The sequence below is a fragment of the Ricinus communis genome, chromosome 5 (assembly GCF_019578655.1).
Source record: "Ricinus communis isolate WT05 ecotype wild-type chromosome 5, ASM1957865v1, whole genome shotgun sequence".
NCBI classification, from domain to species: Eukaryota; Viridiplantae; Streptophyta; class Magnoliopsida; order Malpighiales; family Euphorbiaceae; genus Ricinus; species Ricinus communis.
The window spans coordinates 28,931,974-28,956,387 of NC_063260.1; the positions used below are offsets into that span (position 1 = coordinate 28,931,974).

At 32.3% G+C, this 24,414-nt stretch overlaps 4 protein-coding genes, 1 long non-coding RNA gene and 1 pseudogene across 9 annotated transcripts; 4 read left to right on the forward strand and 2 right to left on the reverse strand.

Moving 5' to 3' along the window:
- Positions 1–1,011: 1,011 nt before the first annotated feature.
- Positions 1,012–4,057, forward strand: LOC8263700 (pentatricopeptide repeat-containing protein At2g45350, chloroplastic). 2 transcript variants are annotated; one of them, XM_048374571.1, is made up of 3 exons: positions 1,012–1,202; positions 1,358–1,421; positions 2,432–4,057. In XM_048374571.1, exons 1-3 carry the CDS (start codon positions 1,117–1,119, stop codon positions 3,752–3,754), a joined length of 1,473 nt encoding a protein of 490 aa, XP_048230528.1. In that variant the 5' UTR covers positions 1,012–1,116; the 3' UTR covers positions 3,755–4,057. The 2 variants fall into 2 exon arrangements, with proteins under 2 accessions (XP_048230528.1, XP_025014818.1); XM_025159050.2 differs by having other exon boundaries at positions 1,045–4,057.
- A 1,104-nt stretch (positions 4,058–5,161) lies between these two features.
- LOC8263701 (expansin-like B1) lies at positions 5,162–6,784 on the reverse strand. Its single transcript, XM_002528733.4, has 5 exons — positions 6,574–6,784; positions 6,372–6,478; positions 6,069–6,250; positions 5,668–5,800; positions 5,162–5,548 (listed from the first exon to the last, which is right to left on the reverse strand). Exons 1-5 carry the CDS (start codon positions 6,773–6,775, stop codon positions 5,345–5,347), a joined length of 828 nt encoding a protein of 275 aa, XP_002528779.2. The 5' UTR covers positions 6,776–6,784; the 3' UTR covers positions 5,162–5,344.
- On the forward strand, positions 6,057–8,516 carry LOC125370120. Of its 4 annotated transcripts, none has more exons than XR_007215989.1 (4): positions 6,057–6,190; positions 6,331–6,501; positions 6,595–6,757; positions 7,683–8,516. It is a non-coding gene; the product is annotated as an uncharacterized LOC125370120 (long non-coding RNA). The 4 variants fall into 4 exon arrangements; XR_007215990.1 differs by having other exon boundaries at positions 7,721–8,516; XR_007215991.1 differs by having other exon boundaries at positions 6,066–6,190; positions 6,354–6,501.
- Positions 8,517–9,986: 1,470 nt separating this feature from the next.
- Positions 9,987–11,636, reverse strand: LOC8263702 (expansin-like B1). The gene is made up of 5 exons (XM_002528734.4): positions 11,418–11,636; positions 11,085–11,191; positions 10,819–11,000; positions 10,541–10,673; positions 9,987–10,314 (listed from the first exon to the last, which is right to left on the reverse strand). The coding sequence occupies exons 1-5, from the start codon at positions 11,560–11,562 to the stop codon at positions 10,111–10,113; spliced, it is 771 nt and encodes a 256-aa protein (XP_002528780.1). The 5' UTR covers positions 11,563–11,636; the 3' UTR covers positions 9,987–10,110.
- Positions 11,637–16,320: 4,684 nt separating this feature from the next.
- LOC8263703 (haloacid dehalogenase-like hydrolase domain-containing protein Sgpp) lies at positions 16,321–19,345 on the forward strand. The gene is made up of 5 exons (XM_015725109.2): positions 16,321–16,538; positions 17,938–18,052; positions 18,319–18,470; positions 18,552–18,813; positions 18,902–19,345. Exons 1-5 carry the CDS (start codon positions 16,504–16,506, stop codon positions 19,091–19,093), a joined length of 756 nt encoding a protein of 251 aa, XP_015580595.1. The 5' UTR covers positions 16,321–16,503; the 3' UTR covers positions 19,094–19,345.
- A 1,849-nt stretch (positions 19,346–21,194) lies between these two features.
- LOC8263704 lies at positions 21,195–24,111 on the forward strand (annotated as a pseudogene).
- Positions 24,112–24,414: the final 303 nt, after the last annotated feature.

Consider the following 24,414-nt stretch of genomic DNA (forward strand, 5'->3'; position numbering starts at 1 on the left):
AACTGGGATCCATTGCCAATTTATGAACATCACCTCGCCTTCCAACCATACTTGCTACTACTACTGCAGACATGGTAGGCCCAAGTCCTGGTGATGAGCTTCTGCAAAACAGTACTACTTCTATACTTCTTCGGATTTCTCCAAATGTTTTCCAATGGGTCACGCTCGAACCCTTTACATACAAACCCTAAAGATTACAATCTTAACGAAAACAGCAATTTTTCCAGTAACTCGATAAAATAGCCATACCTAACGCTGTATCAAATTCTTGCACTTTTCTTTGAGTTTGAAGTTTTGAGGCTCAAATGAGTAGTGGCATTAGTGCCTTTGTTGAACTCGCAAAATTACTTTATTAATTAATTTCAAAATAATTTTATAAAAAGATTACATATCAAATTAAATTAAAGAATAATCTTATAAAAATATTATTATCAAATTAAATTAAATAATAATAATAATAAATTAAAATAAATCAATCTAGTGATATATTTGATGGAAGAGGGTAGTGTCAAACACTATATCATGGACACCTCAAGATCAATGCCTTCTATTGGAATAATTATAAAATCAAAGTATAAATTTATTAAAATTTAAATTCTAAGAAATTATATTATCCACGTAACCTTATCATTTGAGATCAAACCACCATATCCTAATTTTCTTGTTTGGATTTTGACCATCGCAATTTGATTAGTTAACATAAATAATATAAATTAGCGAGGGATTTAGATAATAACAAGATCAGTTGATAATCATATTATATATATATATATATATATAAGAGAATATTTTCTTAAATTACTCTCAGAAATGACATTTGATTTGATAGAATAAAAGTTTAATTTTATTTCTTTTTAATTTGTTTCAGGAAAAGAAACGAAAGAAATTAAATAGATAGATATAGGAAGACAATGAAAGGAGTAGAAAATTGTAGAGGAAAGGTCCAAATTTGCCACCTCATGTGCTCAATCCCAATCTAGAATTTTTAATAAATGAGTATTTCTCTATATACTCTGTTTTCTGGAGGCGCTTTTGTCAATCTTTTGTATTTTGTAGCAGTATCGGCCATTGAAACCCTCAAAGAACTGATGTTGTCATGCAGAATTGGTTTTGGCGATGTATCCGAAGCAAGCAATTTGGGTTGTCAGACTCGGTACTACGTTTGGTGCAATTCTCTCGCCACGTCTGGTTCAAATGCGACTGTTAGTTATTTTTTATTTAATAATTATATTAAAATATTTAATAAAAATTCAAAAAAGTAAAACCGATAGTTGATTTAATTTTAATTAGCTATAAAACAGTTACTAATTTATAATTTATATTCTAATCATTAAATTGTATTTGTTGAGCTTTGTAGGACAGAAACTTATAAAACACTTCTTGGTTGGCACTTAGGCTCAATTGAGGATGCATTTCTTTTGGTAATTCTTAAACTCTTTGCATCTAGCGGGTGGAGACAACTCGTCTAAATTGCTTTAAATTTACAATGAACTTAAAAACCTTGCTGTTGAATTGCTTTTTAGATATTATGCTTTTATATTACAAAGTTTAGGAGCTGACAAAGGAAAAAAGGTTTCAATTTGAAGGAAGAAGAAGAAGAAGAGAGAGTAGTAATGTTTGTGGGCCCAATAAAAACCTCCAACTCAGCAAATTTAAACGGAAGTTAACGTTTAAGGTTTTGGCGTTATAAGAAGTGCTTAAACGAACTGATTTTTTTCCCTTTCAAAAAGAAAAAATGAACTGATCATCTAGTGCTAAGGTTATCTTCGGGCTAAAAAATACATGAGGGCCCAAGGTGACAGAATGGACAAATTTGGACCTTTTCTAAAAAATTGTAATTATGCAATTGTATACTCCTCCAATCCAATACGTCCATCTACAGTTAAGACTCTGATTCTCTAAACTACTGTCATTCCCGCCAGCAAAAGAAATGAATAAAATGACTGTTAATTTCTCCAGATCATCCCTTGCTCTCAACAAGTTCATCAAATCCCAGAAAAACCTCTCTGAACCATCACCAAAATTGTTTCCTAATGATCCCAAACCAACCCAGATAACACCTACACTGGACCCAAAAGTGCTTGTGCTAGATCTTAACCATCAGCTTTTGCAAAAATTAGAACTTTCTTGCATTAATATTAAACAATTCAATCAAATCCATACTCAACTTATAGTTTTGGGCCTCTTTCAACACCCTCTTGCTGCTGGTCGCTACATAAAGAAGCTTTGCAACACTTATTTCAATTTACTTTCTCATTGTGTTTATTTGTATGATTACATTGAACAGCCTGATGCTTTTATCTGTAATACTATAATCAGATGTTTTGTGAGTTTAAATAACGACCCTTTTGGTGCTTTGAGATTTTACTATGATAAAATGATTGCTAAGTGGGTTTTGCCTAATCGTTACACATTTCCACTTCTTGTTAAGGTTTGTGCTGATATTGGGTCTTTGAAAGAAGGCCAAAAGGCTCATGCTTGTGTAGTGAAATTTGGGTTTGAGTTTGATGCTTATGTTAGGAACTCTCTTTTGCATATGTACTCTGCTTGTGGGAGGGTTTTGGATGCACGTCTGTTGTTTGAGAGCGGATTTGTGTTGGATTTGGTTAGTTGGAATTCTATGATTATTGGGTATGTGAAGAATGGAGATATTGGTCTTGCACGTGAGCTTTTCGATGAGATGCCTGAGAGAGATGCTTTCAGTTGGAACTCAATGATTTCTGGGTATGTTGGGGCAGGAGACGTGGAGGCTGCCAAAAAACTGTTTGATAATATGCCATCTAGAGATGTTGTATCTTGGAATTGTATGATTGATGGATATGCCAAGATAAGAAATGTTTCAGTGGCTCGTTGGTTATTCAATCAGATGCCGTTCAGGAATATTGTTTCTTGGAATATCATGTTGGCTCTATATTTGAAATGCAAGAATTATGGTGAATGCTTGAAACTGTTTGATAGGATGATAGAAGAAAGAGAGTTAAGGCCAAATAAGGCTTCTCTTATGAGTGTTTTGACTGCATGTGCGAATTTTAGAAGGCTTGATCTGGGCAAATGGATCCACTCTTATATTAAAGATAATGAGGTTGAATCTGATGAGTTACTTTCAACTGCTCTATTGACAATGTACGCAAAATGTGGAATGATGGATTTTGCTCGACATATTTTTACTAAGATGCCTCACAAAAGTGTTGTATCATGGAATTCTATGATCATGGGATATGCTATAAATGGACATGCAGAGAAAGCCCTGGAGACGTTCTTGGAGATGGAGAAGAGTAGTATGATGCCAAATGCAGCTACTTTTGTGAGTGTTTTATCTGCTTGTTCACATGCAGAACTACTCTTAGAGGGTTGGTGGTACTTTGATCTAATGCAAAGAAAATATAAGATTGAACCAAAGGTTGAGCACTGTGGTTGCATGGTTGATCTCCTTAGACAAGCCGGTATGGAGGAACAGCTGGAAGAACTTCTAAGAGAAGTGCACTTGGGGACAGAACATACTTTATTTGAAGCTTTTCTATGTGCTTGTAAAACATGCAAATATCCAGAGCTTGGAGAGAGTGTGGCGAAGCTACTAATCAAGATGTATCCACAGGATATTACGCCCCATGTGCTGTTATCAAACATATATGCTGGTGCAGGAAAGTGGGATGAAGTAGAAAAAATGAGAAAGATAATAAATAAAAAAGGATTAGGAAAAGAAATTTTATCTACCCTGATTAACCTTGGAGAGTTTGGTCAGAAGCTGTCCTAGAAGACAGTTTGCGAACAAACAACATTTTTGGATGTGTGTAAACAGTGGACAGAGTCCAAGTACGGTAACACTATGTAACATACAAAGGTTAGTAATCTAATTACAAATTGTTAGATGAGGCTGTATTAATTTTTGTTAGATGAGGCTGACATGAAAAATGACGTTGTCATATTGGTTCAGCATCTCAATTTTGAAAAGGTCATATGGTATATATACCTGATTACTCAAAATAGATGTTTCTGTTGTAATCATGCTTTTGGTCCTTCAATTATTGAAATAAGACAAAGATGAGAACTTTCCACATGGATTCCCAAGATTTATATACTGCTGGATATGAAGAGATAAGAGAGTAATTGCTGGAAACGCAAAAATACCTCATTCTTTTTATTTTCTTTTCTATATCCCTTGTGTTTGGCCAGTCATAGTCACGGTGATAATCTATACCTTCTGCTCTTAATTTGATAGTAATAGCAAGGTGGCAGTACCAAGCAGGCATAGCCTGGTCAGTGCACTGAAGAGAACTTCAGGTGGGTGTCCTGAGTTTAATACATGCCTTGTACTCTGAAATTATGAACGGAGAATTGGTCTATATTCCCAGTCAGTTTAAGAGGTCATCAGCTGAATTTCTGTTTATGAACTAAGTGATATTTGCCTTTCAGAAAACAAAAGGAACTATAGATTCAATTCAACATGTGAAGCTGGGCTCTGTTTAGGAAGATGTTTCCACTGTCAATTTAGTTTGTTTAGGTATTATTTGCTCTGTTCAGTAGTTCGTATCGATGTTGAGAACAACCTACATGTATTCAAAACATTATTGGTACATTTATTGATTATGCACTAAAGAATGTCCAACTAGAAAGGTTATCTAAAGAAACAAAGTTGAAAATATATGAGATTTTGCAAAGATATGGTATTGCCAAAATCTGTTTTAGTAAAAAAGAAAGGAAATCCTTATTTCAAAGGAATTGAAGTATGGATCTATGTGTTGTTAGGTAGATATTAGTAGTTGACAAGGACTCTTTCTCATGCTTTGAAAAGGGTCTGCTTGAACAAAAGTAATTGTGAGAAAATTAGGAGAAATTCTTACATAATTTTCTTTTATCATATCATCTCTACACATTCAATAAAAATAAACCATTTAATTTTATGATGTTATACATATATATTAGAGAAGATATTTAAAATTAATTACCTTCAAGTGATGTGGTTTATTTTTACTGAACCTGTTTATCTAAGAATTTTTGAAAAAGTAAAGAGTGAGAGTACCGAAAATGAACAAAAGAAAGAAGAAAACTCTCATTCTCCTACAGCCAAGTACGCTCCTTTCCCGCTGTGGTCAGTGATGTTGACAAGTAAATAGACATTCTTTTAAATATAGGGAGGAAATAAATGATGTACAGACTCAAATTTTGTTAAAGATATTGGAATTATTCTTGTCAACATTGAAATGATTACATTCATGAACTTTTCTTATTAAACCCTATCCCCCCATAAACAATAAAAATAAGATAAACATATTGAGGAACTACACATAAGAATTTATAGGGACTTGTTTGTATTGTAAAAAATCTGACTTGGTCCATCATATGACTATACATTCACTTGTACCCCTGTATCATATGTTTCTCCAGCTTTCCAATCTTGGGGTATGTTGTTGACAGGAACAACCCATGTCTCATCTCCATCCTCACCACTGAATAGCATCCTCAGTGACAATGGTCCGCTTGGGGGAGATGTAGTTGTCCACACTGCTCCATAACTCCGGTCCAAAAGCTTGCAGACAAAATTTTGAGTCTGCATATAACAATTAGTTATATATGTTAACAACACTTTATGTTATTATTATCATTATTATTACGTACAGTTTTCCTGTGACTAATCAAATTTATGTTACAGAAATTGTATAATAATACCTCGCATAGCTGCACAGCAGTAATATCCTGCTTCCCTTGTTGAAACCAGATGACGAAAGCCAAGTAATAAGGATAGTTGCTATTCTCATCAATTTTTATTGTTATATTCTTGTTAGGATAGCTGCATGAAACACTGCAAAGATGAGGCAACAAAAGAATTGAATTAGTGCATGGAATTACTTGATAAACCTTACTCGCAGAATACAGAATTATACTTATGTTTCTTAATATGCAGAACTATGGAATAGTAATCTCTATATTTGAGCTTTCTCCTATAGCTTTATCTTTTGCATTTTTAGATTATGTAGCATAGCTTACTGCTACACCAAATTGGACCCTGATGTGCATAATGCCATGCTATTTATATATATATATATATACTATGCATACTGACTTCTCACCGTCTATATTCAACATCAACTACTCCAAGTGATAAGAGTGATGCAGCTGCATCTGTTGTTTGAGCCATCCGACCAAAGGCTCGTCTGCTGAGAATAAAGTCAGCGTTACCACTAGAGCCTTGGTCAGTAATTGTAATAACTACTCCTTTGTCTGTGCAATAATTACTGTTGATGCACCTCACCTGGTGATAAGCAGAAAAAAAAATATCATTATGTATAGCTTGTATTTAGCTTGTAAGATTACTGATAACACATTAGCCAGGCGCCTTTTCACTCCGACACAAGACTGCGATGCTTTGATACCTGATAGCAGGAGCCACATCCTACACCATCACGGTAGAGGTTCGATGCAGCTGATACATCTCCACCATTTATTGTTGCTCCAAATGAACCAAATCCACAAGCACCTCCTAAAAATTCATGTAAAAAGATTGTAAGTCCACATGCTTTGCACTAGATAAACTATCAAAGCACATCTCTTTTTCTTTCTACTAAAACTTCTTACTGTCTGTTCCTTGTTCATCAGAATTTGGATAGTAGGCCGCTTGAGAATGAGTGAAACAGTCACTACATGTTGCAGCCTCTGCTAAAGTCTGCAGAAAGAGCAAAGTTGCAAAAAGAAGCAAGAGAGGCCGAAGAGAGGGAGCCATTATTTGATATTCGGAGCAAAGAGAATGAAAGGAAAGAAGGTGAGTTTGGCAGTGCATGAAATGAATGAGGTTTGCAGTATTTATAGCAAAGCAAATAGTTCAGCTTCTTTAGTTTGGTAAACCTTTCCAAGTTTGAAATTCTGGTAAATATTATTTTTTTAACGGAATGGGTTCTGTTATGATTGTTCTCAAGCTACCTTCTTAGACTTGGAATATTTACTCGTTTTAGAAAAAACGCTTTATAATTTTCAAATCCTACTGCAGCTTACTTTCCTTGTTAAAGTCTTTGATACTAACAAAAGTCATTAGTAAATGCAGATTTGGCGTGAACTGTTTAGTATTTACTTTGTAGAAATATTCCCCTCCTTTTTCCTTCCCTCTATTCAGGTGTTTCTGATAGTGGCTTATTATGCTTTAACTCATAGTTTTCTTCAGTTTTTGTTTAATGTCCTTATCAAAATCACTGTAGATATATGAATAGAATGTGAAATTGCATGCCAGAGAGAGAGATTAATTGTATGTAGGCTGAATATTTAAAGCAAAGATTGAATAGATTAAAACAACTTGGCTTCAGTTAGGTGATTTTGCACTAAAGAGCCCTTGGGGTTAGGCATCTTTTGATGTTCTCACTAGTTTTTTATCACATGACCTTTTGATTTCTTCTAGTCAGACTCAGAAGGTGTAAGGAAAACTGAAAGGGTCGTGTTGGATTTTCAGGAAAGTTTAACAAATAACAAACTTTATTGAGGTCCATTGAGGGGGACTCCAGCATTTGACAAAATTGCTTGAAAACATAGGTGGATGCAGTGCTATCTTATAGAAGCCAATATTCAAAGTTATGCCAACGATATAATAATACAATGTTATAGAAGTCAATTCATCTGTTCATTCTTTCAAAATCCATTTATACATGCCCTCAGTTTTATTCATGCATTCTGTTATTTTGCTTGCTTCTCAAGCTCAGGAATTTCACCAAAAGGTGGCTGGACATTTTATTGACAGGCTCAAGCAGACAGGCAAACAGCTTGCCGACAAAGACTGCCACAAAGGGAGTCCATTATTTGAACACATCAGCCATGACCTGGAAACCATTAGTGATCTGTGGTCCCTACTTGTATTGATGTATTCTCCAGGTGAAGTAACGGAAGGAAATAATCTTGCATATTCAAAGGCTTAAAAGACAAATATGCTGTCGATTTCATGTACATGCAGAAATGATTTGAAGCGTTGGTGTTGCTTTCATCTAATGTTAAGAAGATACAACATCGAACAAGTGCATGGTTAATCTGCTTAGCCAGGTTGGATGATGGAACAATCAGAAGAAGTTATGCATTTTTAAGGCAGAATCTACTTTATTTGAAGCCTTAATTATGCTTGAGAGATTTTTATTTTTTTCAGAAAACCCATTTATATTCAGAGTTGGAAGACTGTGACCAAGAAACTTAGGGAGCTACTATTCAAAGTTTATGAGCCCTAAATGTCGTTGTCAAAACATGTATCTGCTGCAAGAAATTAAGCTGGTGCAGAAAATGAATCAACTTGTAGCTGTTTGCATTCAAAAGGATTGCAAGAGAAGATGGTAAATTATAGGAAGGTTTTGGAATCAAAGGTGGTGTGCGGAATTTTTGTGGACATGATAAAGGTTGGTACATGCAGTTGTAATTTTTTGGAATAGGGTTTTCAATTGAAGTTTTAGTTTATGATAAACCCACTGAAACGAAGAATGGGCGTGGCATGTGACTTCAACTTCATGTTCTTTCAAATCTTAATCTCAAAATGAGCTACATGTTTTATACCAGATTTTTGTTTTTTGTCAGATTAAACCAAATTGCATTATTCCCATTTTCCATTTAGGCAAACAAGACAAAGAATCAGGACAGACCATCAGTTCTTCTTTACAAGTAATTACAAGTTCCAAGAACTAAAACTTCAATCTCTGCTTCTGCTTTCGTGAGTACAAAAACGCAACATCATACCTGTTACGCATGTCAAAGGCTGCCAAGGATGGTAATTGACATCTAGGATATTAGAATCCTACTCTAAATGGGAAGTTTCTATAAGAGTCAATTATAAAGGTTTCCTAGATTAGAAGAACTTATAATTAGGAAGTTTTCATAAGACTAAATTATAGCTTTCCTACTTCTATGTAACAAGCCAGTCCTATTTAAAGGATGTAAGAAATAAAAGGGAGACAAGCAGAACTTTACCCAAACTTTAGAGATCAGCAACTCTCTGTCTCAAACGAGTTCCAAGAGAATAGGTCGAACGAGGAATAAGAACAAAGGAAAAGCCATACAAGATTTTCCGTTCAATTGCCCCGTGACACGATCCTTATCTCGCAGTCATAACAATACCATTCCTAAAACTACGGAAGATCTCATCAGGATTGGGGGTGGCTTTTACCTGAATTTCTCAATGCCCTGGCAGAGCATTTCTTTGAGTGGCACAGGCAGACGGCACCTTATCTGCAATTAGAAAACAGATGGGGGATATCCTCAGTATCATGACCACATAAGACACAAGTAATATCATGGACCGCCCTCCAGCTAAAAACAACGGACCGCCCCCCAATTAAACAATTTTGCTTTTATAACTACCTCTGAATTGCTAACCAGCAGATAAAACTGCATGAAAGGAGCTTCTGTTGGAACTGCAGTGTCTGGACTTGCCAACCAATATACTTCACTGTTTTACTATCTTCCAGTCCCCCTTTACTTGGCCTGTCTTGCTAGTTAGTACTTGTGCAGGAAGCTCTGTAATTTGACAGATACATTGCCGTGGATGTTCACAATTTGTTCAAGAACCCACCAACTTTTTCATAGCTACTTGGATAGGATGACACAAAACTTTTTGAGTTTTAGATATAATATCTATCTGTAAGTTTGTGCTCGCATCATCTTTGTATTTCTACTATTGATTTTGCATATTTAAAACTGGTATCAGTTTTATAATTCTTGAGTAGGTAGAACAGGAAAGTTGTGAAAGTTCAGCTGTTACTGTCACATTTATGAAAACAAATAGGGTTTTCTTTTGTCTCTTCAATATTTTATAGTGCCAAGACCTTGGCATTGCCAAGTGTGATCAATACGTGTCACAATGTTATAAATTTTCAAAAATATTTTGTTCCCAAGTCCTTGGTTATCCACTAAAGGATGCTGAATTGTCAAGTATTTCTGAAGTTGACATTTAGGCAGACATATTCTGCTTAAAGTTTAGGGAAAAAGTAAGAGAGATGGAAGTCTTTTAGCATTACTTGTACAGGTCAAAATTGAAATCATCACTCCTTCATGAACTTTTGCTATTAAACTTTGTCCCCATCCTGAGACGGAGAAAGCATATACAGAGATAAATAAAATGAAACATCTTGAAATAGCAAGAGATAAATATGATGATTATACGTTCACTTGGACTCCTGTATCATAAGTTTCTCCAGCTTTCCAGTCATTGGGTATATCGTTGACAGGAACAACCCATGTCTCTTCCCCATCATCACCACTGAACAGCATCCTCAGCGACAATGGTCCACTTGGGGGAGATGTGGTCGTCCATACTGCACCATAACTCCGATCCAAGAGCTTGCACACAAAGTTTTGAGTCTGCAACACATGATAAAGGTTCTTTTATGTCATATAACAGTTCTAGTGCTCTGGCTAACATTTTATAATGTCCAACATGTTGGTTAAAATGGTCAAAAGAGTCATGATCTGTTGCAAGTTTTCTTTTTAAAATAAGATGAAATGGCATTGGTTCGTTAAAGGCTACTTTTATCATTCTGTACCAATCTTTATATAATATATATATATTTCTGATAGTGCATATTACCTCACACAGCTGCACAGCAGTAATATCCCTCTTTCCTTGTTGATACCACAAGACAAAAGCCAAATAATGAGGGTAGTTGCTGCTCTCATCAATTTTGACTGTCACATTTTTGTTCGGATAGCTACATGAAATACTGCATGGAGAGAAAAAAATCTTTTGAATTAGTGGTTGGTTAGTAATTATTATTGTGCCTTCATTTAGTTTCTTGGAGCAGGTTCATATAGCTTTCTGCAACAGAATCCATATCAATTAAAAGTATATCAGGCCTCGAGTCTCACCGCCTGTATTCAATATCAATTACTCCAAGGGATAATAGAGAAGCAGCAGCGTCTGCCGTTTGAGCCATCCGACCAAAGGCTTGTCTGCTGAGAATAAAGTCTGTGTCATGACTGGAGCCACTGTCAGTTATAACAACGTTTACTCCTTTGTCTGTGCAATAGTAACTATCGGTGCATCTCACCTGGCAGAGTAGAAAAACCATTTATAGCAAGTGCTTACATGAAACAGGCTGTCTTGACATGTTATAACGTGTTAATTGATATACCTGATAGCAAGCACCACATCCGACACCATCACGGTAGAGATTAGATGCAGCTGAGACATCCCCACCATTTACTGTTGCTCCAAATGAACCAAATCCACACGCACCAGCTGCAATTCAGACACAAAATATTATCAAGAAAATGCATTATTACTATCAGATCACTGTCACTGATATCTTCTATGTTTGTTCCTTATACTAAAGCTTCCTAGTGCAACCATTGGGTCAATTGTTCAGTGCTCAAGTGCATGCTTAGCAGTGTAAAATTTTTAGGGTGTTCAAATCCTAACACCTTTTCTTTTTTTTTTAAAAGAAAAAGAAGTTTCTGATTCTTACAGACTGTTCCTTGGTCATCAGAATTTGGGTAGTGAGCAGCTCGTGACTGACTGAAACAGTCACTACATGTTGCAGCCTCTGCCAGAGTCTGCATAAAGAGAAGAGTTGCCAAAAGGAGCAGAAGGGACCAAAGAGAGGGAGCCATCGTATGATGCAAAGAGAGCTAAGATGATGTTAATTAAAGAAGATGGGGAGGTAGTGCAAGAAGGGAATGAGGCTTGTACTATTTATAGAAAAATAAAACATCCAGCTTATTTAGTTAATTTGGCAAAGCCTTGCCAAGTTTGACATTTCTGATAAATATTATTTTCGCTGAGTGGAGATAGTCCTATCCTGATTGTTTTTGAGCCACCTTTAGAATTACTTGTTTTAGAAAAATGAGAACTGCTTAATTAGTAGTTATGATCTCTCAAATTCTATTCTACTGCACTTTGATTTCCTACTATTAACAAAAAGTCTTTAGTTAATCTGGATTATATATGGTAATACTTGAATCAAATTGAAAAGTATTATTTTCAACAAAGGCTCTTTCTTTTCTTAATATTCTTGGTTTATTCTGCTTTTACTCCCATACTTTCTTCAGGTTTCTCCAATGTCCTTGTCAAAAGCATTACAGAGATGCGCATTAAAAGTGGAATGTATTCGGATGCTGTTGGACCATGTTGTGTGATTAAGAAATAGACTAGTTTCAGCTAAGGAATCTAAAGATTGGATATCTTTCAAACAACTTGGCTTTGAGAGAAAAAGTAAAATTAGAGCGACAATTAGGTGAGTTTGCACCAACCAAGTAGCTCTTAGGTTAGGCATCTCTTGATATTTCCACTAGCTACCAATTATCACAGGAGCTTAATTTGATTTCTTGGGTTTGGAGCGGGGGAATACAAGTAAGTCGAGCCGTCCACAAACTATTTGAAGTTTGACTCGATAAGAATTCGATTCATTTAGCAAACGAGTCAAGCTCGAGCTTAATACTCGGTTTGTTCAGCTCGCGAATTAACTCGTTTACTAGCTCGTTAATGAGCTTGAAATTTGGCTCATTTATGAACTCATGAGCTAGCTCGTGAGCTATCTTTTTATTGAATTTAAAACGGGTTCGTAAGTTAACTTATTTAAAAATTCATGAATTAATTTATAGGTCATCAATAATAATCTAATTTTAGTTTGACATTAGTAGGAAAATAGTTGAATTTGGCCTCTGAATTTTGCAGCTAGGCTCCATCTGGAGGGCGTAAAAAGGAAACATCCATGTGTTCTATACTGAATAAACAGTTTTACTAGTGCTATAACTGAAAAGAATTTGGTGGAAGGATTAGGAGGCAATATTCAAGAAATAACAAATGCAGTTGAATTACAAGTTTCCGATAGCATAATATATACAGTATTGCCAATATCAAAACCATCTCTTAGCCCCTCAAAAATTACTTAAAATTCAAGTTGTCCTCTGCCAAAACCACCCCATAACTTGGAACCCTGTTCAGCAAGCTGACTGGACATAAATATTGACATGCTGGAGTCCGGCACGCCAATGTAGACTAAGCATGGGCTTGGAGTCTATGAATGGAAACACATCAGCCATGACAATGGAAACCATTTTCAGGAGTATGGACCCACTTACAAGGATTATGTATTGCAGTGCCCTTCTCATGATTGGGCATGTTGCAGAATTAGTGTGCAGTGACCGCTAAAGATATACTTGGCATCAAAAAGTGCAACTCAAACATCATCCCCTTTACTGTATAATACTGCTGAAGCTTTTTAAATTCTTCATTTATATGTATCTTCCATGAACCTTCATTGTTTTCTTCTATTGTTATCTTTTCTTTTCTTTATCTAACATTATTGATGATGGTCTCACTATTTATTTTAGGGTTTTTTTATTTATTTATAAAAGTACGGAAAAGTGGAGCTGAATTTTTATTTTCATACTTAGATTTTGAAAAGAATCTATTTTATGATTTTTTTTAAGAATTGTATTTATATATTTTTTTAACTGCATTATAGTATATTTTTTTTATATTTTATCTATTTTCTTTTAGTATATTTTTATTACCGTTAAATGACTTATTTTAATTATATCTTCTTATACTTTAAATTGTATTTAATGTATTTTTTGAAACACATTTTGGTATCATCAAAACACACTAGTTGCTATAAAAAAACATATAAAATCATTCAATTCACAAATACCAAACATAAATATATAAGATACATCTATATTATTTGGAGATTTTATAATAATACAAGCTAAAATAATATCTTTTCAGTATTTTATAGATACACTCTTAATATTTTTTTAGATAAAATTTTGAAAGAAAATTCATAATAATATAAATTAATAAATTTTTGATATCTTATAAATATATTTTTAACATTTTTCTGATAAAATTCTGAAAAAATAAAAAGATATAAAATAAAAATTGAATTTAAAATAAATATTTTTTTGGATATACTTTTAGTATTTTATCCTAAAAAAAATTCTGAAAAGAAAATTTATAATAATAAAAATTAAAATAAATAAGTTTTCAGTATCTTTTAGATATATTTATATTTTAAAAAATAAAAAAAAATAAAAAAATATTTATATGTATATATAAAAACTGACTTTATAATAATATAAAATTAAAAAATATTTTTTTAATCTTTTAGATATGTTGTTAGTATGTTTGATAAAAAGAAAATATATGAATAAAAAAATTTCGAAAATAGTATATTTTTACTAATTCAAAAATTTTATAATTTTTATTTAAATTAATTTAATTATAATCAATTTTACATAAATTATCAATAAAACATTAGATAAATCTAATTTGGCAGAAACCCTTTATCCTGTTTTATATTATTAAAATTACGATAAAAGCTATTTAGTTAATGTAAGTAAATTATTTGTTAAATGAAAATCAAGTAATAGTAATATGAAGGGGATGTGGCATTGCTGGGCAGGTTGATTTAATGCACAAACGTGTGGTAAAAGTAACGGAAGCCCAAATCAAATGGCAATGGCGCTGGCAACTGCAGGATTCTTCATTTCCGCCCCCCCAAATTTCCACCAAACTATTCAGAGGAAAATGTACAAATTATTGCATTTTCTGTTCTTAGTCCATAAAACAACAAACCTTTCTCATGCTTACCAATTTTTTTTAATATTATATATGATTAAAATTTATTTATAGATTTAATTTATATTCTTTAAATAGAATGAAGTTAGAGAATCTTACATATTTAAATTTATATAAAATTAATTATTGTTAAACTAAATTTTAGTAAAATAAATAGAGTTTCTAAATGAATTTATATTAGCTTGTGAATGTATTTTATAATACTAAAATAATTTTTTAAATTTTATTATTTTTATTTTATTTTTTCTTTTATGTATTTTTGAGACTACGATTGGATATTTAAAAAATAACTTTGAAATTTTTTAATTTAATATATTAGTTTAATAATTTTTCTATGCTTGTTTTAAAATATATTCACCTATTTTTTTACAAAAATAATTTTTAAGAATTAAAATTGAAAATATATATTTCAAAACTCAATGCAAAAATCACAATTAATAAATTTCAATGAGACATAGTATAAGTTCATTTATACATTAATAACCTAATAAAATTAAATTATAATAATAACTCATCAACAATTACTTTTTATAAACGTAATAAATTTAAATAAAAAATAGTGTGATAATTTAAAATAATGATAAATATATAACTTCCAACTTTCTTATTATATTCGCATGATTTAAAATGAAATTATTAGTGAATACAAAAATTATAATTACTGAATTAAAATATTAAGAGATTGTTTAATTTCCAATATGATATAATATAATATAATACAACCTTTCCAATCAGTAAATAAATATTAAAAATTAGTACTTTAGAATGGTACTTTTTTTTTCTATTTATAATAATTTTATTACTTTCTTTTGTAGGATTTTTAAGATTCTATCTAAAAAATGTAAATAACTATATTTTAATAAAATCAAATTTTAAAATATAAACCGTAAAAAAGATTAAAGATATAGATTTTTTAAGATATTTTTTTATAACAATTAATTTAGATAAAGAATTAAATGCCTTATGAACTTGTAGTTTATGGATAAAAAAATTAATTTTAATTATTTTAATAAATAGGTAATTAATTTATATTTAGACATCAAATAAACTCAAATTTTTAAAAATTATGTTTATCATATTAATTATTTAAGTTAGTTATATAAAATAAAATTTGAACAAATATAGATTTCTAATATTTATAATAAAATTTAATTTTAATTTTTTAAAAATATTATATATTTTACTAAAAAAATTAAAATTAATAATTATTATCTTTATAGCATTATCACTGTCCATTTTATGAAATTATCATTAATACCGTTGCTATCAATCTCATTAGTTTTATTTAATTTTTAAATACAAACTATAAATCTATTTATTAAAATTGTTGAAATTAAATTTTTTTGGCCTTGAATTACAAATTCAGAAGTTATCTAACTTTTTGTCCAAATTAATTTTATTTAATATTTGTAATTTATTGGAGTATTCAATATAATGATCCACAAATTATATAAGATTAGTAAATTTAGACAAAAAAAAAATCAAATTTGAGATTTTATAAAATTATTATAAAAATACAAGACAATGCTATTTTTGGATTGGTAATTTAATTTGGTATTTATGTCACGTTAGAAAGTATTAAATATAAGAAAAGAAAAAGAAAAGATCTTAAAGAACTTCATTTGAATTTTAAAGTCTAGTTTTACAAATAGAAAAAAGAAATAATGAGAAATGGAATAGAAAATAAAAATAAATTTTCATGAAGACAATGGAAGAAACGTCGGTTTCGCTCTTTTCCACTTTTTGTCACGTGTCCGAAAACTGAGGGATGCATTGCCCAAGTGACCAACTCGAATCTTTCTCCTCTCTGTTTTTTTATTCTCTGTTAGATTCTCTCTCGTTCCCTTCTTTCTTCTGATACATCAGCCATTCATTTATTTTTGGGTCTTAAATAAGAATCAAAACATTTCATAGCCAAAAGAACAAAGAAAAAGAAAGCAGTTTTGGTATTTGCATTACAAATCAAAAGCATGACAGTTTCATCTGGTGAAAACTCTGCCGATACGTGAGTTTTATGATTCATATCTTTTCTTTTTATCTTCATGATTGATCTTTTGTTTCATTCGAGTTCAGATGCGATGCGGGTTTTTCTTTTCTTTACTTGTTTAATATTGGGTCTATATACCTTCCCTGCAATGTCACTTCAATTCAATGAGTTTAACAATCTTTTTGTTTATCGAGTCACATAATCTTGTTTTGTGATTCTCTGACACCCTTTTCTTGATATTTTTATGCTCTGGTTGTTTTGTTCTTTGTTAAATCTTGAACTGTTTTTCTGACACCCTTTTATTGATATTTTTATCTTCTGGTTGTTCTGCTCTTTGTCAAACCTTGAACATATGTGTTTTTCATTTTCTTTTCCGACCTGATTGATATATTGTTGAAGATATCACCTTTTAGTTGGATCAGTTTGATTGTATTTTTATAAAATTCTTGTTTCATTTAGTATATTTCCTAATTCAGTTGTAGAAACATAGGCAAAATTGATCTCATCAAGTTCTGAACTTAAGCTGTTACTTTATCATGTTCTGTAAAATTGCCTGAACTGCAGGTAATATACGAAGTATTTTCCTGCATTGCAAAGTTTTCTTCTCCTTTTTATTGACAGGATAAACATGTCATTTATTAAAGAAAGAGAATTCTTGATTCAGTTCTCCACCTTAACGACAGGAAAAAGGATTGATCAAATTCTATTCTTAGTGATCATTTATCAAAGAATGACTCTAGTTATCAAGTGATTGAAGAGCCAGGAGCAATTTGTTTACGATACTTAGTTGACATTCATAAAAAGTATCTAATGAATTATGAGTTCAATACACCATGTTTAGCAGAAAGACGATATTCCTTGGTTATTAACCACTTATTCACAAACCTCGTGGGGGGTGAATAGTTTTCATTTCCCATCCGTGCTTGATTGGTTGCGGTGCATAATCACCTATTTTGTGTTTGTAAAATAGAGGAATTACTTATGTGATTGTAATGGTATGTTGAAATCCATCTTACATTCCAGTGTATTAGTGGAAAAGTATAGAGAAAACACTACTTTCATTTAAGTATAGCAACCCAATTTCTTTTTCTTATGATACTAGGTGGTTTTCCACCTTAACCCATCCGGAAATGAATACTGGTAATTTACTTAGACAATTATCAGGTTTAGTTTGGGAATGGCAGCAGAAGTTGGGTTGCTGCAAGCAATTGTGTTCCATTTGTCTAAGCAAACTTGAACCTTCTACTGGACCGAAACAGCTCTAGGAATCATTTGTGCATTTCTTTTGGAATTCATGTATTTGGGGGCTATAGTGAGATTTTAATCAGAATAGGGTTTTAGTGTGATGAAACCAACTATTAGTTCAGTGAGTATGCATTGTGTACTTAATGTTACTATCTTCAATTTCTGGATGCAGTAAAAGTTCTCTTTCCAGACTTGCTCCACTACAGGCAGTATTATTTGACGTTGATGGAACTCTATGCGATTCAGATCCCCTCCACCATTATGCCTTTCGTGAAATGCTTCAAGAGGTAGTGCTTTCTTTCATATTTGTTTTCTTCCTTTGCTATTAGTTAGAAGTAGGATTACATGTAAGATGGTTTCCGACCTGTTCACCCCAACTTATGTTTTCATCACTTGGTGAGAATATGTAGGAGAACAGATTCTTTTCTCAGAATAGTGAATGTGACAAATCAAATCTTACTTGTGTTGTTTAACTGGTAGATCTGTCACTTTAGATGGTGAAGTTAATGATGTATAATATTCTAACAGTCGTTTTGGGAATGTGATCTAACAGATAAATTTCAATGGTGGTGTTCCAATCACAGAGGAATTCTTTATCCAGAATATAGCTGGCAAACATAATGATGAAATTGCTTTGCGCCTCTTTCCTGATGATTTTCAACGAGGGCTAAAGTTCACGGTTGATAAGGAAGCCATGTTTCGGAAGTAAAATTTCAGTTCCTCTTCACTGCAAAAACTATATTTGCTATGTTCAGCCATGTAAACTTTGTTTTGTGGGAAAAACAGGTTGGCCTCTGAACAACTGACAGCTATTAATGGATTATATAAATTGAAGAAATGGATCGAAGACCGTGGATTGAAGCGGGCTGCAGTTACTAATGCTCCAAGACCTAATGCAGAGCTCATGATTTCAAAACTTGGGCTTGCAGATTTCTTCGATGCAGTCATCATTGGAGATGAATGCGTACATGCTAAACCACATCCGGAACCCTATCTGAAGGCTCTTGAAGTACTGAAAGTGTCAAAGGATCACACCTTCATATTCGAGGTCTGCCTCAACTCAGCCTGTCTTGCTTAACCTGCCCTGGCTTTTTCTGATGTATGATATGTGTTTTCAATTTCTATTTTCTTGGCAGGATTCTGTTTCTGGGATAAAAGCTGGAGTGGCAGCTGGTATGCCGGTGGTTGGTCTAAGTACCAGAAATCCTGAGGATGTACTGATGGAAGCAAAGCCCACATTTCTTATAAAGGATTATGAAGATCCAAAACTGTGGGCAGCTCTAGAAGAGGTTGATAGAAAGGAAGGTGCTGGAGTAGCTGCTCCTTGATTAAGTTACTTGGCAACTTCACTGATTACATTGCCTGAATAATATGGTTGCAGAAGAGCATCTGCAACCTCTTAAGGAATAAAGTCATTCCAAGATTTGATATTATAGAAATTGCAAGTCAAGGATGATTTCAAATTAATCCTGTGGACATTGATGGATTACTTAGATTAGATTGAGCCTTGAACATGTAATACAGAATTTTTTCGGCTTATTATATGAGTATATAAAAGTATAATCACCCCTTTCATTCCAGGTAATTTTTGTTTTTATTTTTAAGTCCGGAAGGCGCTAATAAAATGTAACAAGGAAAAGAGGAAGAAGAGAGATATGGAAAGTGGAGAGGTCAGCTATACGTGTTCTATTTAAATGACATGGAATTTTCTTTTTTAAATTAATTCTTTGGTCCCTTAATGTGGGGAGTTTTATATTACTAAAATTTAAGTTTAGGGAGTTTAATATTTCTCAGTTTATAGAATTTAATATCTCAAATTAAAATTTAAGATAGTATTTTAGTCCAAAATTCAACTAATTAATGATAGTAACAATGTAGCTAAAATCCTACTGTTATGGACTTTCACGTGTTTCAAAGTTATAATGTCTCATTTTTTTAATTTTTAATTTTATTTTTTATTAAAAAATTAAAAAGAATATATTCAATTAATATTTTTAAAAACTTTGATGGAATTTAAAAGTCAGAGTATATTCAATAATAAATACAATATACACTTTTAAAATTTTTTAAAAAGTGTTTAAAACTTAGGAAGTATTTTTTCAAATATAAGCTAGGATTTAAAAAAAAATCATTGATTTTTATATGACTTATTATAAATAAAACTTTTAAGATTTTTCTTTCACTTCTCATTCAGATTTCAATAGACTTTTTCTTTTTAAACTCATATTTCTTTTTTTAAATTTTTCTGTATTATCGTCTTGATGTCTCTTTATTATATTCTCCATCTTAAAATATATAAGAAATTATAAAACTTTAGAAATTAAAAATTATTTACTAATAATATTTTTTTGTACTAACACATACAAAAAATTAATTAAAAATCTCTAATTTAATTTTAAAAGGAGCCTCATAAAAATATGAATTTAAAATGAAATACTTAATAAATTATTTTAAGCAAACAACCCTACCATATATAGATTTCTAGATTTTATTAAGAATGTTATTTGGATAATTTTTTCTGTTGGTAAGCATAATTGTCAGTTTAGACATTTATCAAATAATTTAGTAAGTCTAATTATTATTGGTTTAAGTATTTATCAAATAAGTAATAAATAAAATATAACGAGTATGACATGAATTTAGTGGTTTAATTGAAGACAAACTGTAATATGATAATTTTATTTTAAAAAATTATTCTCTTGATAAAGAAAATTGTTTTCATGTTGTGATATAAAAAAAAATTAAAACTAGTATAAATTTAATACAATAATAAAATAAAGTCTGTTATTTTGCATATAATATTATGTTGAATAATGTTTAAAGTAAGCGGAAGAGAATGAAGAAAATAATAAAAATAAAAAATTCTAAATAATTAAATAATATTCTATAAAAATTAAAAAAAGTCTATCAATGTCTATAAAATTATTTTTAAATAAAATCTGTGAAAGACATTCATTAAGTCATAAACTCTGTAAGAGTTATTAAAAATTTAAAAACTTTTTAAAAATAATTCATTCAAAAAAGCCTATAAAAATCTATGGAACTCTTAATTAAATTCAACTTTCTAATTATTAAAAAAAAGAAATATTAAAACACGAATTAAACAAACTCAACTTTGCAGCATGTCCACATGCAGAATTAATATTATAACAAATAAAAATAATCACTATATCCTATGCTTAATGTGGAATGGTTGGTATGTATTTTTATCATATTATTATAATCATAAATTTAATTTAATGGTCGATCTATATTTTAATTTGAATTAAATTTTAACTTTATATATTCTTTTAATTTGTAAATTGAAAAAGAAACACTCCTTATTGGGGTGTATTATAGAATATATAGTGGTATATAATGTCTGGGTAGGTAAGTATAATATAATAATTTCTTTTTAAAAGAAAAGGAAAGAAAAAGATAAAGAAAGAAAAGGCTTCAGGCTTAGAAATTGGAGCCAGCATGGCATCTTTTATTTATGGTTTAGTTGATCCTTTGTTGTGTTCTCTTTCTGACACTGATAGTAATATCCACCACTGTGTTAACAAATAGCAGAGCAATATTTGACAAAAGTAAAAGATGGTTTCTTCAGGGGAAAGCTCAGTTGGAAGGTCCTCTCCTTCCTTTCTTATTTTTATCAGTTACTTCATAAGATCACTTTCAATGTCAATTGTTCTATATATGAATTGAGTTATTTTCTGTAAATCCTATGCCCTTTTAACTGTTTATTCTATTTTTCTACTCTGGCCGCTTAATTGTTTAGCTGATGTTTACAGATTGTTGCATCCATTGCTGTACCTGCATTTATCAACAGTAGCTTTTCAATACAATCGTCTAATTGTCAGCTTATGTTACCTATCATTGCTTTAGTAATTAGCATGACTAGTATTCAGGTATATGTCATTGAGAAATTTTTATGAAATGTTTTGTATAAACAGATGACTAATAATGATAAAATTGCATTTTTTTCCCCTCTATTTTCTAATTTCTTTTTCCATAAAATGTAAAGACTATTTATTTGATGAAATTTAAAACTTTTCTGTTGAGCAGAAGAAACTGGGTTAAGTAAATGTGAATAATATAATTTAGGTAATTGGTCTTTTCTTTTCTTTCTTTTTCTCAACTTGAAAAACCAAAACTTGGAAAATCATAAAAAAGAAAATTCTGGGTGCAGTGAATGTTCTCTTTCAGGACTCGTGCCTCTGGAAGCTGTATTATTTGACGTTGATGGAACTCTCTGTGATTCTGATCCCCTTCACTACTATACCTTCCGGGAAATGCTTCAAGTGGTAATCCCCTTTTCCTTCAGTTTTCTTTTTGTGGATTACACTATAAATATGATAAAACTCCCATCAACATTGGATTGGACGGTAGACAGTGAGACTCGAACCACAAGTAATAACACTAACCAAGTCACTCCATATTTGGCTTCTCTTTCTTGGCTTTTGGATTCAATCAAAGAAGACTTGATAATGGTTGTAGTTCAAGCTTCTATTTTCAGCCTTAAGCTTTTGAAGAGTAGCAGCAGCTACTTTCTAACTTACAGAAACATCACGAACAAGAAGTTTTAGACCAACTACTAAAGATACTAAAGAATGCTTTTTATTCTTCTGATAGATAAATTTCAATGACGGGTTCCCATTACTGAAAAGTTCTTTGCTGAAAAGCTTTCTGGAAAGCACAATGAAAATATGGCCTTGGTCCTCTTCCCAAATGACATTCAAGGAGGCATGAAATTTCTTGCTGATAAAGAAGCTGTGTTTCGGAGGTAAATGCCATTGCACCACCATGACATAAGGAAATCATTTTAAATGCCAGATATGATTCAATAGGAACGCTCAAGCCCTTCTACCCCGTTTGGTATTCAATAAAAACTAGCTTCATTTCCAGGGCCTTCTGACTCCTGCCGGAGACGGCACGGACGATGAACCACGCCCGATATTCATCAATGCCTTTTTCAGCCAGATAGCGAGCGATCAAGCGAGAGCGGGTAGTATGAACTAACTGGAACTAGGAGTCTTCCCTTCCTAAAGCCTTTCTAACTAAGCCCTCTCTTTCTAAGGCGCTTGGAGATCCAGTTTGAGTGGAAGTTCCCGTTGGAGTGGAGTCTTTTACCAGGCCGTTTTCTGGGCAGCAGAACAAGAACGAAAAGAAAAGAAATAGGTGTCAATAGGGCAGATACAGCACAAGGTCTAAGGCTTTGTCGAACAAAACCTTTCGCTAGAAGCTCTTCCACTTGCCTATTTAACTCAGCGCGCTCCTTAGGCAACTGCTGGGGGTACCTATCCAACCAAACGGGGTAAAAGGGCTTGAGCGTTCCTATTGAATCATATCTGGCATTGGTTGGAAAAAAACCTGCTTCAGAGCTAATAGGGATTCTATTCTAAAGAAAGGAGCATCTCTTTTTTCAAATCGATATTTAGGGATCTCTCTTGTTCATAGATCTTTGAACAACATCAATCGATGAAGCTGATGCAGAACTTCAAAAAATAGTTGCCAAAGATGCCTTTTCTTCAGCTGGCCGTCGAATCATATGCCGGGAATTTCTACTACTTATATCTTGCTTTTACAGTCTTATCTACCTGGAAACTTGTTTTCCAATCTGAAAAAAAAAAAAAAAAAAAAAAAAAAAAAACAGGCTAGCCGCAGATAAGCTGAAGGCTGTAGATGGCCTGTATAAAGTGACGAAATGGGTAGAAGATCATGGCCTGAAACGAGCTGCAGTTACTAATGCTCCAAGAGCTAATGCTGAACTTATCATATCAATCCTCCGGCTCACAGATTTCTTTAATGCTCTCATCATAGGTAGTGACTGTGAACATCCCAAACCACATCCAGATCCCTACATGAAGGCTCTTGAAGCCCTCAAGGTGTCGAAGGATCATACCTTTGTGTTCGAGGTATAACTTTCTTTCATACACTGTACATTCAGAAGTGGAGTATGGGGTCTTAAAGAAACCTATTGTGTTCCTTTTCTTCGTTTCCTGGGTAGGATTCTGTTTCAGGTATAAAAGCTGGAGTTGCAGCTGGTTTACCTGTTGTTGGATTAACTACTGGAAATCCTGAACATTTTACTCGAGGAAGCAAAACCTGCCTTTCTTATAAAGGACTATAATGATCCAAAGTTGTGGGCAGCTCTGGAAGAATTTGATAAAAAGCAATATGCCGGAAAAGCTGCTACTTAAATAAGTCTTAAAGTAAGTCTATCCACCAATTTTATCTTGCTGTTCAGAGCAGCCTCTTCTTCAGATTTAGCTGCTTAACTTATAATTATATCACTGCATCATGACAACTAAAGTGGTTTAGCATTTTTACATTGCAACTGAATTAGTCTGTCGACTTTAGTTAATTTTGTCGTTCATCTAATTATGAAAATTTACATAAAAAATTTTAAAAAAACCAGTGAAATTGCTATTTTAGAACAGTGAAAGGGACAAATCCTGAAGTAGTTGTGAACTTTTAAAACTCCAATTACTCGTCAGTGAGCCATTGCTTTATTCATAACTATGGCTGGTGTATCGTATGATAAGCGCCTGTTCCAGGAGGTGAAACCAAAGAATTAAACAGAGGCACAAATTTTGGGTAAAAATGGAAGTAGAAGATTTCATGGCTTCATAGTTTTTCCCACTTAGCCACGAAGATTCCAACACCC

Excerpts from the sequence above, each read along its gene's own strand:
- LOC8263700 (XM_025159050.2), top strand. The coding sequence starts at position 1,931 with ATGAATAAAATGACTGTTAATTTCTCCAGATCATCCCTTGCTCTCAAC.
- LOC8263701 (XM_002528733.4), bottom strand. The coding sequence starts at position 6,775 with ATGCACTGCCAAACTCACCTTCTTTCCTTTCATTCTCTTTGCTCCGAA. Across the intron at positions 6,251-6,371 it reads GATGTGGCTCCTGCTATCAG|GTGAGGTGCATCAACAGTAA; the intron begins GTATCAAAGCAT and ends GCTTATCACCAG. Across the intron at positions 5,549-5,667 it reads CTGCTGTGCAGCTATGCGAG|ACTCAAAATTTTGTCTGCAA; the intron begins GTATTATTATAC and ends TGTTATATGCAG.
- LOC8263702 (XM_002528734.4), bottom strand. The coding sequence starts at position 11,562 with ATGGCTCCCTCTCTTTGGTCCCTTCTGCTCCTTTTGGCAACTCTTCTC. Across the intron at positions 11,192-11,417 it reads TGATGACCAAGGAACAGTCT|CTGGTGCGTGTGGATTTGGT; the intron begins GTAAGAATCAGA and ends TCTGAATTGCAG. Across the intron at positions 10,315-10,540 it reads CTGCTGTGCAGCTGTGTGAG|ACTCAAAACTTTGTGTGCAA; the intron begins GTAATATGCACT and ends CATGTGTTGCAG.
- LOC8263703 (XM_015725109.2), top strand. The coding sequence starts at position 16,504 with ATGACAGTTTCATCTGGTGAAAACTCTGCCGATAC. Across the intron at positions 16,539-17,937 it reads GGTGAAAACTCTGCCGATAC|TAAAAGTTCTCTTTCCAGAC; the intron begins GTGAGTTTTATG and ends TTCTGGATGCAG. Across the intron at positions 18,471-18,551 it reads AAGGAAGCCATGTTTCGGAA|GTTGGCCTCTGAACAACTGA; the intron begins GTAAAATTTCAG and ends TGGGAAAAACAG.